The sequence below is a fragment of the Tympanuchus pallidicinctus genome, unplaced genomic scaffold (genome assembly GCF_026119805.1).
Source record: "Tympanuchus pallidicinctus isolate F22 unplaced genomic scaffold, pur_lepc_1.0 scaffold15, whole genome shotgun sequence".
Taxonomy (NCBI): domain Eukaryota; kingdom Metazoa; phylum Chordata; class Aves; order Galliformes; family Phasianidae; genus Tympanuchus; species Tympanuchus pallidicinctus.
Window position 1 is genome coordinate 806,024 of NW_026294669.1, and position 16,565 is coordinate 822,588.

General features: G+C 43.4%; 1 protein-coding gene across 4 annotated transcripts in view; it reads right to left on the minus strand.

The window, feature by feature from the left end:
• Window positions 1–16,565, minus strand: part of GPD2 (glycerol-3-phosphate dehydrogenase 2) — a 53,913-nt gene that overhangs the window by 24,406 nt on the left and 12,942 nt on the right. For all 4 annotated transcript variants that reach the window (XM_052675217.1, XM_052675218.1, XM_052675222.1 and 1 more), the window contains exons 3-6: window positions 13,089–13,260; window positions 8,984–9,108; window positions 8,283–8,380; window positions 7,094–7,257 (exon numbers count right to left, since the gene is read on the minus strand). In XM_052675217.1, coding sequence (XP_052531177.1) covers window positions 7,094–7,257; window positions 8,283–8,380; window positions 8,984–9,108; window positions 13,089–13,260 — 559 coding nt within the window. The remainder of the gene's footprint in view (window positions 1–7,093; window positions 7,258–8,282; window positions 8,381–8,983; window positions 9,109–13,088; window positions 13,261–16,565) is intronic.

Sequence of the window (16,565 nt, forward strand, 5' to 3'; positions counted from 1 at the left end):
GCACCTGGCTCTCCGTGTGAATGAAGACAACCAAGCACACGGTCAAAAACTAAACAGGATCACAAGGAAGATGAGGAAACAAAAATGCAATACACTCCAACTTGCACACAGTTATAAAGAAATGAATGCATAGAAATACCCTGCTGGAGCATCACCTGGTAGGGACCACAAGCTAAAACTAACTGAAACTAAGGTACTGGCACATAAAAATAAGCCGTGCTATCAGGGCATGTTGGGAAACAGAATTTGGAATTACTGTTCAGCGCTGCTGCTTTGTAATTATGTTGTTTCCCACTTCCTTCTATCAGCCTTCAACTTGTCACCACAGTCATATTGCGGTGTCAGCGTAAGTAAAAGCACAGTGTTAAAATGAGACCAAACACTGTCACTGTCACTTTGTGGCAGCCGTGCTGAGATGTCACAGCACACAAGCATCAGGGCCGGCCTGCTGTGGCCTGTGGGATGGGCAAGCAGCTCTGCAAGACCTGGGGGAACCCTGTCGGGGCTGAAGGCTGAGGGACAGAACCACAAGGGGCTGCAGCCAGCCAGGAGTGAGCACGCTGCCCAGGGACACCGCCGCCAGGCCCAGGCCCAGCATGAACCCTGCTTGACGAGGAGCTCCGGGCAGTCCCAGCCCAGCCTCACCGCTCTGCACCCACAGCTGCCCGAGGTGCATGGGAACACATTGCTGACAGCCCCTAGCAGCCCTGCCGACTGTACAGAACCAGTGCCTACTAATAACCCGCCATTACGTTCACAGAAAACAACGTGTATAAATTACAGCAGGGTTATATGCTGTGTCGGAGCCCCCCCTCTAAAAGCCATGGCGCACTGGGGCACACCGAGATGTTGGTGGCACAGTGTGCAGCTAGCATTGGTTATAACCTTTTATCTTTTAGGTAAGGTGATCTGAAGAATTATGCCCCGTTCTCTTCTTAAGGGCCATGAAAATCATCCTTTGCTTACACGAGCATTAAAGAGCAAAGAAACAAAAAACAACAACAAACAGAGGCATAGAATTCACTCGAATATTCATCACTCCCAACCCTAAACCCTCAGCGTACAAACAGATGAATCCAGCAAGTCAGAGAGCAAAGCCAATTTAATCTGTGGCTCCCCTGAGGTAAATGTAGTTCACAGTCCTGCCCCCACCCCAACCTCAGCCATAATCCCCGGCTCCTGGAGGTAAGAAAGCACTGGAGTGAGGAAAATTCTGCAGCGGGATATAATGATCCAAAATGACAGGGACAATAATGACAATGAATTTCATGTCTCCCAGTCATGAGCCAGGGATGCTTGACTGGGCTGACTTACACAATTAAATTGTTACAGGTACAGCAGGAGATGCAGTTATCATCCGCGCGCAATTGGGAACGACGCCTCCAGCAAAAAGAGAACAAGTGCTCTGGAATGCACAGCCTTTTGTTGTGGCACTGCTGCTCCCCTAGGTACTGCCGTACCCTTTGACAGAGGGAAAACTGGGTTAAAGATGCAAGCCATTTTGAGCGATTGATTTTATCCCTTCTGAAAACGACAGAGAGCCGCGGCGGATAAAGCACTGCTTGATTCCAGTCACCTCGCAGGAGAAAGAGAGCCGCCCCACTTTACCAGCAATGGGAAGCGCCGCTTAGAACAGATTCCCCGCTAATACTTGTAGGAACGGCAGCAGAGAGAAGCACCGCCGCTGCTCTGGGCTCAGCCTCAGACGTGCATTTCGTTCTGCACGTATTCCACTAGAGGCAGCCCGGATCGCCTTACCAGCCTCCTCGCAGCAGGCTGCCGCTTCTCTCCAGGATTTCGCATACAACTCTATTATATAAAACATGGGACAAAACGTATTTGGAAACAACTGGATATGGAGAACACATGTAGGCTTTTCCAGGTTGTACCTACACTTAGCGTGCCTGCAAGGCTTCTCTCATTCACCTCCTTTCAATTTTGAAATACCAAGAAATATGGTTAGCGGTGTATTTCACCTATAGAAAAACCCTTTTAGTGACAAACTGTCAAAGAGTTTTCATATCCAGGGAAGGAGAAAAGTCATACAGTCGTCTGCATCTGTAATAGGGTAATACCCCTATTACGGCTCACAACATTCTCAAAATATTAATTTGTCAAGTATGAATTATAAAGCTGTAACATTTCATAATTCAGGACACACTCAAAAACTAGGAAAAATAGCTACAAGACCCTAAATAAAAAAAAAAGCATTTATTCCATTTTTGACAGCTTAACGAATGCTCTACTCTTTTGCATTGATTTTTGTGCGTGTCGGTGTGTGTGCCTGCGTGCCCAGGAAGGATTTCTCATGGGGTTTGCTGTACACAAGGAAAGCTAAATCCTTTGCCAATGCTTTTTTCCCCCCTCCCCCCCCCCCTTTATGTTTAAATAACCTTCATATTAAAACATTTCAGGAGAGAATAAATACCAAGAATACAAAGAACAGCTACTTGCATCCCAGTAAGCATACTGGAAAGCCGCAGAACAAGACATGAAGCAGTCAGCTCCCCTGAAGCCACCCAGTGACAGGAGCAGCGTCTGCTAATTCCTATTTGCAGAAAGTAACAGCAAATTCCAAGAGCAAGGTCAACAACAACAAAAAAAACCCTAAAAATTTTTAATTCATGACTGATTCAAGAACAAACATTTTCCTCACACACCTAAAGGCTCATCTTGAAAGGCAAAATATGTAAGCAGAGAAGTGTGCAAGCATCTAAAGATAGAAAGCAACGCATCTTAAGGAGCTCTGCGCCACTTAGAATTTCTAAATAAATATTCTGGCCACTTGCATCTCCTCTTTAATGTTTCTCCTAGTTTTTAACATCATGCACTATGTATGATTTAAATGGAGATTAATTCTTCCATTTAAAATGCTTTAAAATAATTCTGCATATGATCTTGAGATCTCAGGCCAGCTCTCCATAGTGCCTCCCTTCTAGTTTTCCTTGAGCTACATAAATGGAACTGACAGATCACTGCTCAGATAGCAGCCACATTCTTCCCCCAAAATGTTGCCTTTTTGCTATTCAGGAGTATCCTAATACCAACAAATGCTAAATGCAGTCTGACATGTACCCCTAAGAAACAAACTTGTAAGTTGTGGCTTCAAAGAAAACCTTGAATAAATAGGACACATTGTGTACACCCAGGCTAACATCCAACATATGCTTTAGTTTCCCGATGCTGAGACGGAGCAAGAATAGCCTCTGGTAAAGCCTCTGATTTGCTATTGCTGGTACTTCCAACATTCATAATGCACCATCTTTTTTTGCCTGTACAAACAATTTTAAAAAAATGTAATTAAGACGACCGTGGCAACACTGCAGAATACAAAATATTCTGAATAATGGATCACTTGACACGCCACTGGTTTGATCAACAATTACAGAAAAAAAAGCAAAGAGCACTGCTGTTTCTTGTCTTTGCAAGGCAGTATTGGTGGCAATGCTAATATCACTGGAGAGGTGGTTTTATCAAATTAAAAAGTAACCCACACAATGAGCAGTTTAAATTCTTCCCTTTGATGGTGGCAATCAACATGCCCAACAGCAAGATGCTGCTAGCTGGGGCTATTTACAGCCACAGATACAAAGGTGCTACAATAGAGACAGGAATGATGATAGAGGCAGGAACAGAGAACACAAGAATATGAGATAAGAATTTTATTTGTTACTTACACAGGGAAAACGTGGATGAAGAGGAAAGACACGACCTATTTTAAGATTCAAATGTTCTGAGCGTTGTTGTTTGTTTTTTTTGCCATGACTTAATGCTCTTATTCATGACTAATTCTGGTGAAAGAATTAAAGTGAGCATAATTCAACCATATCTTTCCCTTCTCCACTTTAAGTTCAGTTTCCACTCCCTTCTGCGCTCCATTCCTTTGGACTTGTTAAAATTCCAATTAATAGATTTACAATGCAGTGCGCAGGCTGACTCGTGTTGACAGAGCACAAGTTAATTGATCAAGATAAACGAATAAACGCTTCATAGAGTAACGTGAGCCCACACAGACCATGGGCCATAGGCTGACCAGTGGAGAAACACTGCGGCACACACCTACCTGTCAGCTCTCATTCTGGATGGGGGACCTTAAGAACTGACATAACGCTGTCATTCTCGCTTTACCCTGCATACACACAGCTCAAAGCTGCATCACTCAGCTGATGACACCTCTGCCTTTCAGAAGCTCCTCTGCATTCAGCTGAGGCTTTAAGGAGCTGCACATTTTGTTTGGTTGGTGCTGATGTTAACTGCCAGTAGTATTTCTTAGAGAAAAAGATCGGTGTGTAACCTGATCTATAGCAGCCCACAGCTTTAAGAGAAAAGCAAAGCAAAGCTGGTAATAACATGAGCACAAACAAATTTCACCAGAGGCAAAACCTAACACCTGCTTTTGAGATCTCACCCCATCAGCCTGGAAGTCCTGCCAGCATCACTGTGTTGGAACAGCTGCCCAGAGGCTGTGATGCCCCGTCCATCCCTGGAGGTGCTCAAGGCCACATTGGATGGGGCCCTGGGCTGCTATGAAATGTGGAGGTTGGTGGCTCTGCCCATGGCGGGGGGTCGGAGCTTCATGATCCTTGAGGTCCCTTCCAACCCAACTGTTCTATGATTCTATGATCTCTGCTGCTGCACAGATGTTTGCCACGGAAAAACCACGTGGCATCTTGGCACCGAATGTTAACATCTATTGTAACACCGTTTAAAACAATTATTCAGAGAAACTCCAGAGATTATCTTTAAGGTTATCCTGTGACTGTATACTTTCAGAATGCTGGAGCTGTACAGGGTCATGGTATGTCCAAATTATCTATTTCATCAGGAAAGGCTTCAATGGATTATAGATTATAGATTCCCAAGCCATAGTGCTCTTTTGAGAAGCTAATTGCAGTGTAATTCATTGTTCTTATGAATTCCTGGGATCTCTTAACAGCCTAAGAAAAGGAATAGCTTATAATAATGAAAAAATAAGCCTGAATTACTTCTGTGCATTATTTACAGCAGCTCTCGTTATGGTACGTGAAGGTTTTCATTTCTTTCATTTGACACAGTTAAAATGCCACAAAACCCCATTAAAAGAATCTTGTTTTCAAATAACCACTTATTTCCTCTGTATCTTAAACTAAAAGTAAGTTTTTACCTCTCTCAGAAGAATTTAAGTCCATCTTTTAACTCTCACTGCATTCCCAAATAAGAACCTATGCACACAAGCATCCCAGTCTATTTTTCACTCCACTGGCCTCAGCGTCAGACAGCTCACAGTCACCAGCATGCACTTGTGCCAGAGGCCTCGCTAATATTACTCAAGCCTGCATGTTTCAAGAGGCCCTCCTACTTCTTCCCAGTACAAAAGCCCCTATTGATAAGCCGATGAATAGTATAAATGAAGTTCTAAAAAGAGAAAAGTACAGCCTCTATCATCAATTGTGTGTGAAGACAGTCCTGGTTTCCAAAAGGTCAAAAAGCAACAACATCTCCAGGTAAAAACTGAGTGGAAGTGTGCCACTACTGAGGCACGTCAGCATTTAAGCTATTTATCCATCAGAGGGCTCCTCCAGGCCTGCAAGGAATCCGGCACCTTCTTGTCCTCCTGTCCTTGACACACTTCTGCTTTGATATTACCAAAACAGCCTCATTATGGAGAAAGTTTTAGGAGAACTTTCTCTTTTGGAAGCAAAATAAGGGAAATGGAAAACAGGGAATAAACAATCCACCTAAACGTGCTACAAAACAGCATGCAAATCTGCTACAAAATAAAAGTGCTCTATCTTCTAGATATGCTATCAGAACCCAGTGCATCAAGAAAGCAGTTACGACAGTATACTCCAACTCAAGTCTTTCCAGCATTTAGAATCCATACAAAATCCAGTACCTAAGAACACTGAAGTTCTGTCAGTTCAGGGATACAGCTTGCATAACAGTAGAAAGCACTGAGATGTCACAGTTTGGACAAAGCTCAAGACACCTGACCCAACAAAAGTGCTAATATTCTGGACTGCTCTTGGAAGCAAGACTTCCAGGTAGTTCTATGCCAAGGAAACCAACTAATCCTTTACCAGTTTTGTTTCAGACTGCCTCCAGTATCTGCAGACACTGATGAGGCATAAACAGGGACTCTGCTCAGAAGACCTGCTGTGGCACCTATTGCTGTGACACTCTGCTAGGGACTTACCAGTACTTATTGCACAGAACAAAATAAGGAGACTTACCAGCATTCTTGCATCACATTCGTGCTCCTGAGTAAGCAGAAACACTTCTGAACACAAGAACTGCTCTTTCAAAACAAATGCAGCATCAGAAAACTTGCAGCAAGCATCTGTTCTCTCTAAGGCTGACTGTGTGTGTATGTTATACAAAAACATATCAGAATCTATTGTAACCAACAGTCTTCATAACAACTCAAGCTGGAGGCAACTTTTTCCTCACATGATTCTGTAACTCTACTCAAAGGTGTTTTGGCAGAAATCTTAAGTTTGAAACGCTTTCCAAACCAGAAGTACTACAGTAAACTATCAGAATGACCACAATCGCTTGACATGTAATATCGTGGAAGATGTCAGTCTGAGAAGAATGCTTGCAAGTAGTGCTACACAGAGTATGCTTTATACTGGGGACATAACTTCCTGTTAAATAAAGGCAAAGTCTGAAGTAAGCACGGGATTTGGAAATCCAACAAGATATGACTTAGCTGATCTAGAGTAGCTTTTATTGCTCTATCAGTCGTGAGGATGTCCAACTTAAAACAGGCTGAGCAGCAAGTACCACATGTGTAGAGTATTTGCAGCAGGAAGAGTCTTGCCTCTCCAGCACAGCTGACAAGTTGTTGGGAATCACCACAACATCAGGAGGCTTTCACATATCACCACAACTACTAGCTGGAAAAACAAACATATCCTCTTCTACATCCCATAAATTGCTGTAGTGAGCAATGTAAGCATCAATTCGATAGATATAAATTAAGATGTGAACTGAATCCTTCAAGTCATTCTTCCCTTTGGAGAGTCAGTGCAGCTGATGTACATGTGTTCCTCCCTTCCCTCTCTCCCCAGACACAGAACAGTGCAGTAAAAGTCACGTAAGGGGAACATACCATCATAATAGACAATAGCTCCAACAAGCTTGTCTTTGCGCAGCATTGGGAAGTGCTCCAAGGCTCTCGACTTGCTGAGGACATAACTCCTTTTTAGACACTGACTTCCTGCCACGAGGTCATACAGTTTTATTCCAATCCAGTAATATGGCAACTGCCACCATCTGCAAGAAAAAAATAATTTAACCTCACAGGAAGTTAAGAAGTGAAAGCTCACACTTCTTGTAATACTTCTCATAACCCAGCATGCTGCATTGGGCTGGTTTTACTTTTGTACTATTGAACAAGTGCACAACATCACGTGAAGTGAACGTTCAAAAAGCTACATGTTGTTTGCTATTTTCAGCTGGTCTCCTCACTGCAGGAAGTCAACTAAATTCAGCACTTGTTTTTTCTAGAATTCAGACTACTGTTTTTTTACGTCAGCCTAAGATGAGGGATCAAAGCTGAGCACTGAAGGAAGAACCAGACTGCTTCAGCACATGCATTTTAGAAGTCAAGATAAGCTGGAAGACCTAATGCCTCCTACACAAGTAAGACCAAATAAATGTAGCCCACTGCCGACCTACGTGAGCTCCAGCTATTACAGGCCTGCTCTGTAGGACAGGAATATGGCCACACGTTAGGAAGATTCATCAAAAGCTCACTGCTTTGAGTAGCCTGTTCTACTGAACAACTGCTCTCACAGAGCTAAAAGCCTAACCCAAATCACTGAAAGTCTTCCTCAGGAGGAAGAAACTGTCCTCTTAACACCAAAGTGCCACGTACAGTGGAAGGCAGCACACTAAATTACTGCAAGAACACTGGTAGCTGTCAGGACTACACAGTACATTTTGAAGAAAACGTTAATAGCGTGCACTGAAGACAAGGATGAACTGGAAAGAACAGTAAATACTATCCTGGGAATTCTGAGTTCATTCCAGCTGCAAATTCCCTTCCTCTACTCCAACTGTAATGGTTAAAATGCACCAAGAAGTTGGAGTCCAAGAGGTGCTACTGGCAGCAGTGATACCAGGCTCATCCATGTAGGCAGTTCATGCTTCTACAACACTGATTCACCTCTGGGAAGACAAGAAGGTTGTGACAGGTATAAAGACACAACTGGGAAAAGGCATCTGGAAACTTCTCCAGGGAAATAGCTTGCTTGTCGAAGGACGTGCTAAAGGAGAGATATGATAGTAGAGCTTACTTGTAAACAGGCAGCATGATAGGCAAAGGAGCTGATAGGTGAGGAGCTATTTCTAGTAGGTTTGCACGCTCCTGGAGTGCTTCTTTCACCATCTTGTACTGAAAAAAATAAGTACACATGAATTTTAAGTTACCCAATTGTGCCCCAAAATGCAACGTTTATTGAGAAAACTGTTCATCAAAATGTATTTTAAATTAGAGAAGTCTCAGTGAGACAAATTGATTTCTAAAAGCAAGAACATCAACATCAACTTCCACCAGACTGAGGCAACACAAAAGTACATGAAATGTTAATCACATACATAATCACATAATCATTTATCATATGTACACAATCACTTATTTATCATATTTTCCTTACCCATTTCAGAAGCATCGGGACAGCCCTCACTCCCCCAGATCCTGCAGCCTGACAGCTAAGAAGCTCCTATTTTCAAGTCAGGGTTTCTGCCCTCCCAACCCAACACACCCACAGTCTAAAAGGTACAGCTGTTGGATTGCCTGTAAGTGAACTTGGCAAGAAAGGGCACCACCAATTTCCCTGTTTTGGAAAGCTCAACTGGAGAAGACATTTTCTGTGTTGCAATCCAAAGCCACTCGTGCAGTCAAGTATTAAAAAAAGAAATAAAGAACTCTGATGTAATTGGGATAGGGAAAGTGTCTACCAGCAATTTTTGCTTAACAACCTGCATAAACAATTACCTGCTCAAAATCCAACTTCATGATGGCCTTCTGAAGATATCTCACTCCACCATGGATCAATTTAGTACTCCTGCTGCTGGTCCCTGATGAGAAATCATCTCTTTCTAGAAGGGCTGTTTTTAGTCCTGTGTTACCAGAAAACCAAATTAACTTCTTAAATTACACAATTTGTATGTAATTCATTAAAGACACTTCTCTAGGGTAGAGACAATCACAAGAAAAATTACTCTGTACATGGATAAATTTGTATTCAAAGTGTAGTGCACTGTCTATATTGTAATGAAAAATTTTAGCCTTCTTCCTGAGGGAAAAGTCAAAACAGAACTTAAACAGAAGCACATTAAAACCTGGATATTTCACAATAGAAAGGCATTACAGTACATTATAGGGGCCACGCTCCCTCAAGCAAATTATAGTTTGTATTCATGGCAGGAACAGAATATTTTCATGAATCCCCTTAACTCTTTGCAGCAGAGAGCTCAAACTATCACACTAATTATTTCAACAGCACAGCAGCTAGACAGATCACTGGCAACCCTGCCTTCTCCCCAAAGTTTGCTCCAGAGGCTCCCAGTGCCAGAAGTGGGCCCACCTGCAATGGGTGCACACTCAAGGAAGAGCTTATGTGATTGATGCTTCCAAGTCATCCCTGTGACATCTTGTGAATGTGGGCACTGCCATTATTTGCTCTCCAGAAGGTTTCCCAACAAGACTGCTAACACCCCAAACCAGCCAACCAAACCTTAAGGCTTAAGGTTTAATGCAAGTAAGGCTGAGCTCCAGCACAGCCTTACTTGTTTCAGAGACTGAATGAAACAGGGAAGGAGGGAGGAAGGTTTTCCTCCATCTAGAAGGCAGATACCTAAGTGCAGCACAAGGCTACATAAAAGTAACAGAGCAGCAGACAATACATCCATTCTGCAGGCTGAAAACCTGCAGCCCTTTCCAGCGAGACTACCAACAGCCACAGGGTTAAGAAGGATCATGCAGAGCTCCAGAGCTTTCTGAATCCAAGTCTGAGCAGCCTTTTGGGATTAAGAATTCAGCATTTCACCTCTGCCTATCAGCTCATCCAAACCCAAGTGTATGCCAGCCTTAAAAGCAACAATCCAAAATTTCAATCCCCAGTGTTCAAAGACAAACCAGCTCCCACTGATTGTTACTGTGAAGCAAATGAACTACTTCTAATATTCGAGTTTCTCACTCATAACTGAAGAGTTTGTCCAAACATGAGCTTGCCATAAATTGATTTTACTAACAAAATTAAAAAGCCATTATCAATGTACAAGTTACCAAATCCCAGCTTCCCTGGTCATGAGTGCCACTAACCAGACAGACCTCCTCCATCTCTGAAGATGTGCAAAAGCTGTTTCACTTCATTATTTTTCTCCTCTCCATTTTCATCCAGGAGAGCAAAGGAGAGCACGATATACACACACACACACTCTAAGGATACACATCCTTATATACATATACATGAAGTCTTGTAATTAAGACTTAATACAAAATATAGCAACTTCGCTAGGAACTGCAGGAAAGAAGAGTTGATCTGCAGCTTATAATGCACATACTGCAACACAGACATCCTTCTTTTACACCCTGTACAGGCAGAGGGCCCACGCACAGTGTTAGCTACCAGACAGCACAGAGCCTTGCAGACACTCAGACAGGTATGAGGCTGCCAGCTGCTGTCTTTCCCTAGCACAAAGGAGGGATGACCACGGGGCTCAGAAACATTCTCACTGATCCAGAACACAGAGTGCCTCAGGAAGAACGCTTTGCATTATAATGCATATTCTGACAAACACTTGGAGAGGGGTTGCAGGCTTGCTGTGTCCCCAGCTGCACTGCAGGACAGGATGCAGCTCTGCGGGTGAGGGATGTGACAGCACTGCCAGCAGTGCTCCTGCACAGACACAGTGTGGGACAGCAGCATCGTTGTTAGAAGGCTGGACCATGGGAAATGCATGATTAACAGATGCTTCTCAATGATCCAGGGCAGGCACGAGGCTGGATTAGGCACACAGCTGCAAGCCAGACATCAATACTTGAGCATAAGGAAACCCAAGGAAGAAAAGCAGCGCAGGATAGCTTTGTGGCCATCTTCTGCTTACAGAACAGACATGAACACAGGGAGGTGGCAGTCAGTTACAGAACTTGCTATGGCAGATCCCTCCAACTGGAGGAATCTGAAAATCAGGCAGACAAGGAGAGAATGAAACTCGGTGGTCCAGCTTTGGGACCACCAGCGACACAGTGACACGTGAGCCCAAGGAGCATCTGCACGAGCAGTCGGCCCTTGGGTCCTTCCCTCTCCATCTTTCAGGGCTCCTTTATGCCATTTTAACATCTGTTGGTCTCCCAAAACTTCTGTCCTTAAACTAATTATTACTGGTAACTTCCAAAGATCAGAGTAATTTATTTTTGTCAAATGTGACTGAAGATTAATGGATACAATCAGAAATAATTTGGCGAAAATATATCAAACTCATGAAAAGCAAAATTTGTTGTTAAGTGAAGCAAACATAATAAAAGAGCAAGTTCCATGAATGAACAGCAACAACACACAATTCATTAACCAAATGCCTAGGAATATTTCACACTTCAGAAATCCACTGATATAATCAGAATATCTAGTAAAAGGAACTATTACCTACAATAATTTCTCTATGCTTTACAACTGTATTTTCCACCACGATATGGCAAAGGGAGAAATGAAAAGGTCCAAAGTTACTTTTAATGATAAATGAAAAAAAAAACAGTAACTTGATTTGTGGTAGCTAATAATGAAGAACAACGAAGCAGGCCTTGCTGCTCAATCTGTTTCAAAACGATCACACCTTCTGGCCAGGTATTCTCCAAATTAAACTCCATGTAACATTCCTGGAGTCAGGTTTTACCTCTTCTGACATATATTTACATATTTAACAACCTTAAGAACTTTATGACTATTTCATATTTTGCATTTCAGTTAAAAAAAAAAAAAAAAAAAAAAAAAAAGGAAATAGCAAGGTCAAAAATACAGATACCAATGAAGGCCTGTTCTCCTTCATTGGCTGATTCCACTGAAAACAGCAACCGAAAGAACACATCCCACGGTTCTAATTCTTCTGGGTTTTTAAAATAAAAATACAGTACAGCATTTCAACTGAACAGAAGCTGATGCTCCAGCCTCTCTCTCTCAGAAACCTGTGCATTTTTACCTATGCATCTGGAGATTTATATTCACCAAACTTGTAAAATTACTGATTCCCTCCAAGAGCCATTGAGTTTGAGTAGAAGCCAAAGTTATCATGCAGGGAGGACAACAGTAGGTGCTCATGCCTTGCATTCCCCCCAGAACCAGAGCTCTGCACAGGACAGACGAGCTGCCACACATCTGTCAGGCAGCAGCCCACAGCCATACAGACATTCTCAGCCCCTTGCAGAAGTCAGGTAGAAAGCATCACCCTGAACTTATTTTATCTCAAGCTTTCTGACAGAAGGTTAACGACTTGTTTTTCTACTTAGGTAGCTTCTTAAACCAGTTACACAGCTAATCTCACAAAAGAGGAGCCAGGAGAGCACAAACCTACTGTATGCAGCTGCAGACTGAAGGCTGGGAGTAGGCTCCCCAGTACATTCAAACAGCCTTCCCTAACCCTGCAGTGCCACAGGCAGTACAGAGCATTAGCAGAGGTTGTAGATCTCACGTTACAGGAAACATGAGCTTGAGAGCCATGTGCCTCATTGTGAATTCATGCTTGCTCCATTCAGAAATAATGTGTGTACTGCAACGTTGTGTAACTGCTGTCTTCTCTGTTGCAGGCATGCAAGTGTAACTGCAGGTAAACCCACTAAGCAAGAGAGGAGAAATCCATCCAAGAGCAGCCAGCAGAGGGTCAGAACTGATGTGAACTGCATGTAAGCATTTAGACAATGAAAACTATGCTGAAATAAAATATAACAAGATTTTTTTTTTTCTTCAGGTTCATTTCTGCTCCTGAGATCAGAAGGCAGTTTTATAACCAGGCATTCAGACGACAAATTCTTTACCTTCAAATGGCTTTTGAAAGCCAATCTGATTAATGATTATAAACCATGTAAGCCAAGAATGAAGTCTTACCTCTAGTGACTGCATCTAAGGCACAACCACTTCCTGTTGCTCCTCCACCTATGATAAGAACGTCAAACTCAGGTGTGTTTTTTAGTGTGGAAATCTGCTCTTCTCTTGTAGGAAAATCACTCTTTATGGGAACAGTCACTGCTTCTGCAGCTTGAACATTCACCAGGGTGCCCTACAATGATTAAAAGCAAAACAAAGATCCTCATTTTATGTGTATCCAACAGCCACACACACTTAAATATGCATGCAACAAATCACAGCACTTCCTATTACCCAGAAGGTAAACTGAAACATTTCAAGTTGCTTTACCTTTATGTAATGATAATACTGTATTAAAGCATTATGGAGCAAATACTATTAAAAACATACAAGATCAAAAAGCTATGCTGGCTGTCTCTTTGCTTGGAGCTCCAGCTTTGCTTTGCATTCCAGCTCTCTTCCTCCCAGGTTTCCCTCACTCACCATTGCCCCTCACACTCTGCACACAGCTAGGCACTGAGTTCCTCTCACTATTTTGCCTGTTTTTTGCTTGTTTATTCTGAAGACCCAAGGGACCCATGTTTTCCAGCTGCACTTCCAGAAGATGCCTTTAAACCACTGCATTTTAAAAATATGCACTGCAGAGACTGGGACACCGGGGTCAGGGTAACTAACTGGAAGATGCAGAATGGACCAAAATAAACAGGAAATTAAGGCCACTCATTTTCAGACTATTTCCTGGAAGTTACACTTCCTGCACAAGCAGAAAACAAAAACCCAAGTGTTTGAGCCCTATGCCCTAAGTCCCCATCTCTTGGGGGTGTTCCAGAGCTGTGTGGACGTGGCACTAAGGGACAGAGTCAGTGGGCATGCTGGGGGTGGGCTGAGCTTGGGCATCCTAGAGGTTTTCTCCAACCCTAACGATTCTATGAATGCCGTGCATCTTCAGTCCAAGCAGCAGATTTAATTGATGTGAGACAGCCTGTGCCCAGGGCTCCTAGAAAGGACAGAAACTACATTTGAGTGACAAAGCCCACTACAACCCCCCCAGCAGCATGCCCTGCCTTGCTGCTCTCCCCACTCCCAGCAGTCCCGCAGTGCCGTGAAGCTGCAGAGAGCTATCTGCATGTACAAGCCACCTTCAGTTTTAAGAACTCCAAGTGCTTCCCTGGCATTTGCAGAGGGAAGGGAATATACACCTGCCATAGCGAAACAGCTTGACTGACAAAAGGTAGCTCTGTCACTTGCAGCCATCTGTTCCTATCTGCAGCTGAAGAGGTTTCCAGCAGCTACCGGCCAAATGGTGCAGCTCCTCTTCAGCCAGCAATTCTGTGCTTCTCGGAGCTCTGTTAGCAGACCTGGGGAGCCTAAGGTAGAAGGGATTTTTGCAGGACCTCTGTAAATTATCGGTGAACTCAACCACGCACTGAAGCCTTGACTTGGCTTGAACTGTAAGTGAAATGTATTATCTCTCCGTGTTGCGATAAACGTATCACTGCAACTGACAATGTAATCTAGTAACCTCTAGGCCTGCCTAAACAAAGAGCACGTTCAAAACGCACAACTAATGACCAAGCTCATCTCAAGCATGGATCACATAGACTGAAACACAAAGGCTTTCCTTCCACTTCCATGCTGGCTAACTGCAACAGTGCAGCACAGGAAGGTAACAGCCAGCGCTGCCACTGCCCTCTGTGGCACTACAGACTATTTCCTAAGTGCTTACCTTAACTTGAGGAAAAGGAATACAATAAAAAGTCAGAGTTTGTGAAGCACTGACACCATTTAGTTTCTTTAAAATGCATTATCTACAACAAATACAGTAAAAGAGAGCTCCAAGCAAACAGTCCCTGGCACAGCAAAAGCTCAGAGATCAGCACACGAGTAACTGAAAGTAAGCACAGTGATTAGCAGCCTAGGAATTGATATAGATATGATTCATCTTGCTGTCAATTAAATGTGAGACTGAAGAAAAGCTGCATACAGGGATTCCATCTGCAATAATGTGATTAGTTTGGCAGTGAACAAGTGTGTTTACTGAAATAAGCAATTGCTGTTTATATCTACAATTTCTCAGGCAAGAGTTCCTTGAATGGTTTTGATTACGCTCTTAGTGAGAAGAAATGTAGTTTGGCAGTCTGAATTCAATCATCAAGTTATAAAGTGATCTAGTAATCCATAAGCAAGCATTCTTGTTAATTTGGCTAATGTAAATCTCCAGGTAGGTTCACGGAGGCAAATTCATCATCCCTATTCATTAAAAAAGAAAATGAAAGTAATTAAAAAGCCCAAAGCAAGCTCCGATGCATTATCACGTTATCGCTGTCTGCACTGGACTCCCTGCAATGAGCAATTCCTGCTGCCCCACAACGCTCACCAGAACAGGGCTGCACTCAGGCACCCAGCACAGCCCCACAGCAAAGCAGCGCTTTTGCCTCAGCGGCTACAGAAAGTAGCAGTGGCTCAGGGTCAAACCCAGAAAACCAAACAATACCCCAGCGTACCTGCTGCTAGCCCACCGGGCTCAATAAACAGGCACACAAAGTAAGAACTCGGCAACTGTCACCAGCTACAAAGTGAGAGAAATCACCATTTCCCTTCCTCTGGCACCATTAACCTTAGAGGTGCTTGCAGCAGAGGTACCAAGGCTGGCCGTGGCACCTGGGCCATTACAAGTGCTTGTAGAAGGGGCACCAAGGCAGGCTGCAGCACTGGGGCCGTTTCTATCGTTCAGTTGTCTGAATACACGAGGCCAGAACTCCCACACAGGCAAGCTGTGTATTTTAAGCCCTGTGTAGGCACCCAGCTTCATCTCAGACAGGATTTTCATTTCCAGGAGCTCATGATTCAGTAGTGAACGTAGCGCTTCCAAGCTGGAGAACTATCTGCATTGTTCAAGATGAATTTAATTTACAGAGGTGGCACAGAAGGGAACTAAGCCTTCACATTAATTCAGCAAACATCCCAGCGATTGGGTTACCATCCGAAACACAGCAGTGCAGTACTCATCTATCAGCTTCTGAGTTAAATTCAGCAACTCTGTCATGTCAACACGTTCCCATGCTCTCCCCGCTCAGCTCAAAAAACAACACACAATCAGAGAACTGACTCAACCTCTGGCATGCCTGCATATGCCATACACAATCAGGGAACATATAACTCTATTGCCTCAGTTGCTGTTGCAGAAACAGTCTCCCAGGCATTTGTATCTGTGTGTTACAGGAAAAGAAGTTGGGATAAACAACCTGACATTGGGACAGATCAGAATGCACCGTGTTTTATTTCCAGGGTGTGAACACCTTCCAGTTCTTACACCCATGCAAGGCTAATGGCACTAACCAGGCCATTCTCATCCAGGCTTTCACCCTTAAGCCTAGCAAGAACAACTTCAGTTCCCACACCAGAAAACACCAACACTCATCGCTTTCAGCAGACCAGCCACGCACTAATATGCCCAACTAACAGATCCAAGGATCTCCCACCCCTTCTCCAGAGCCA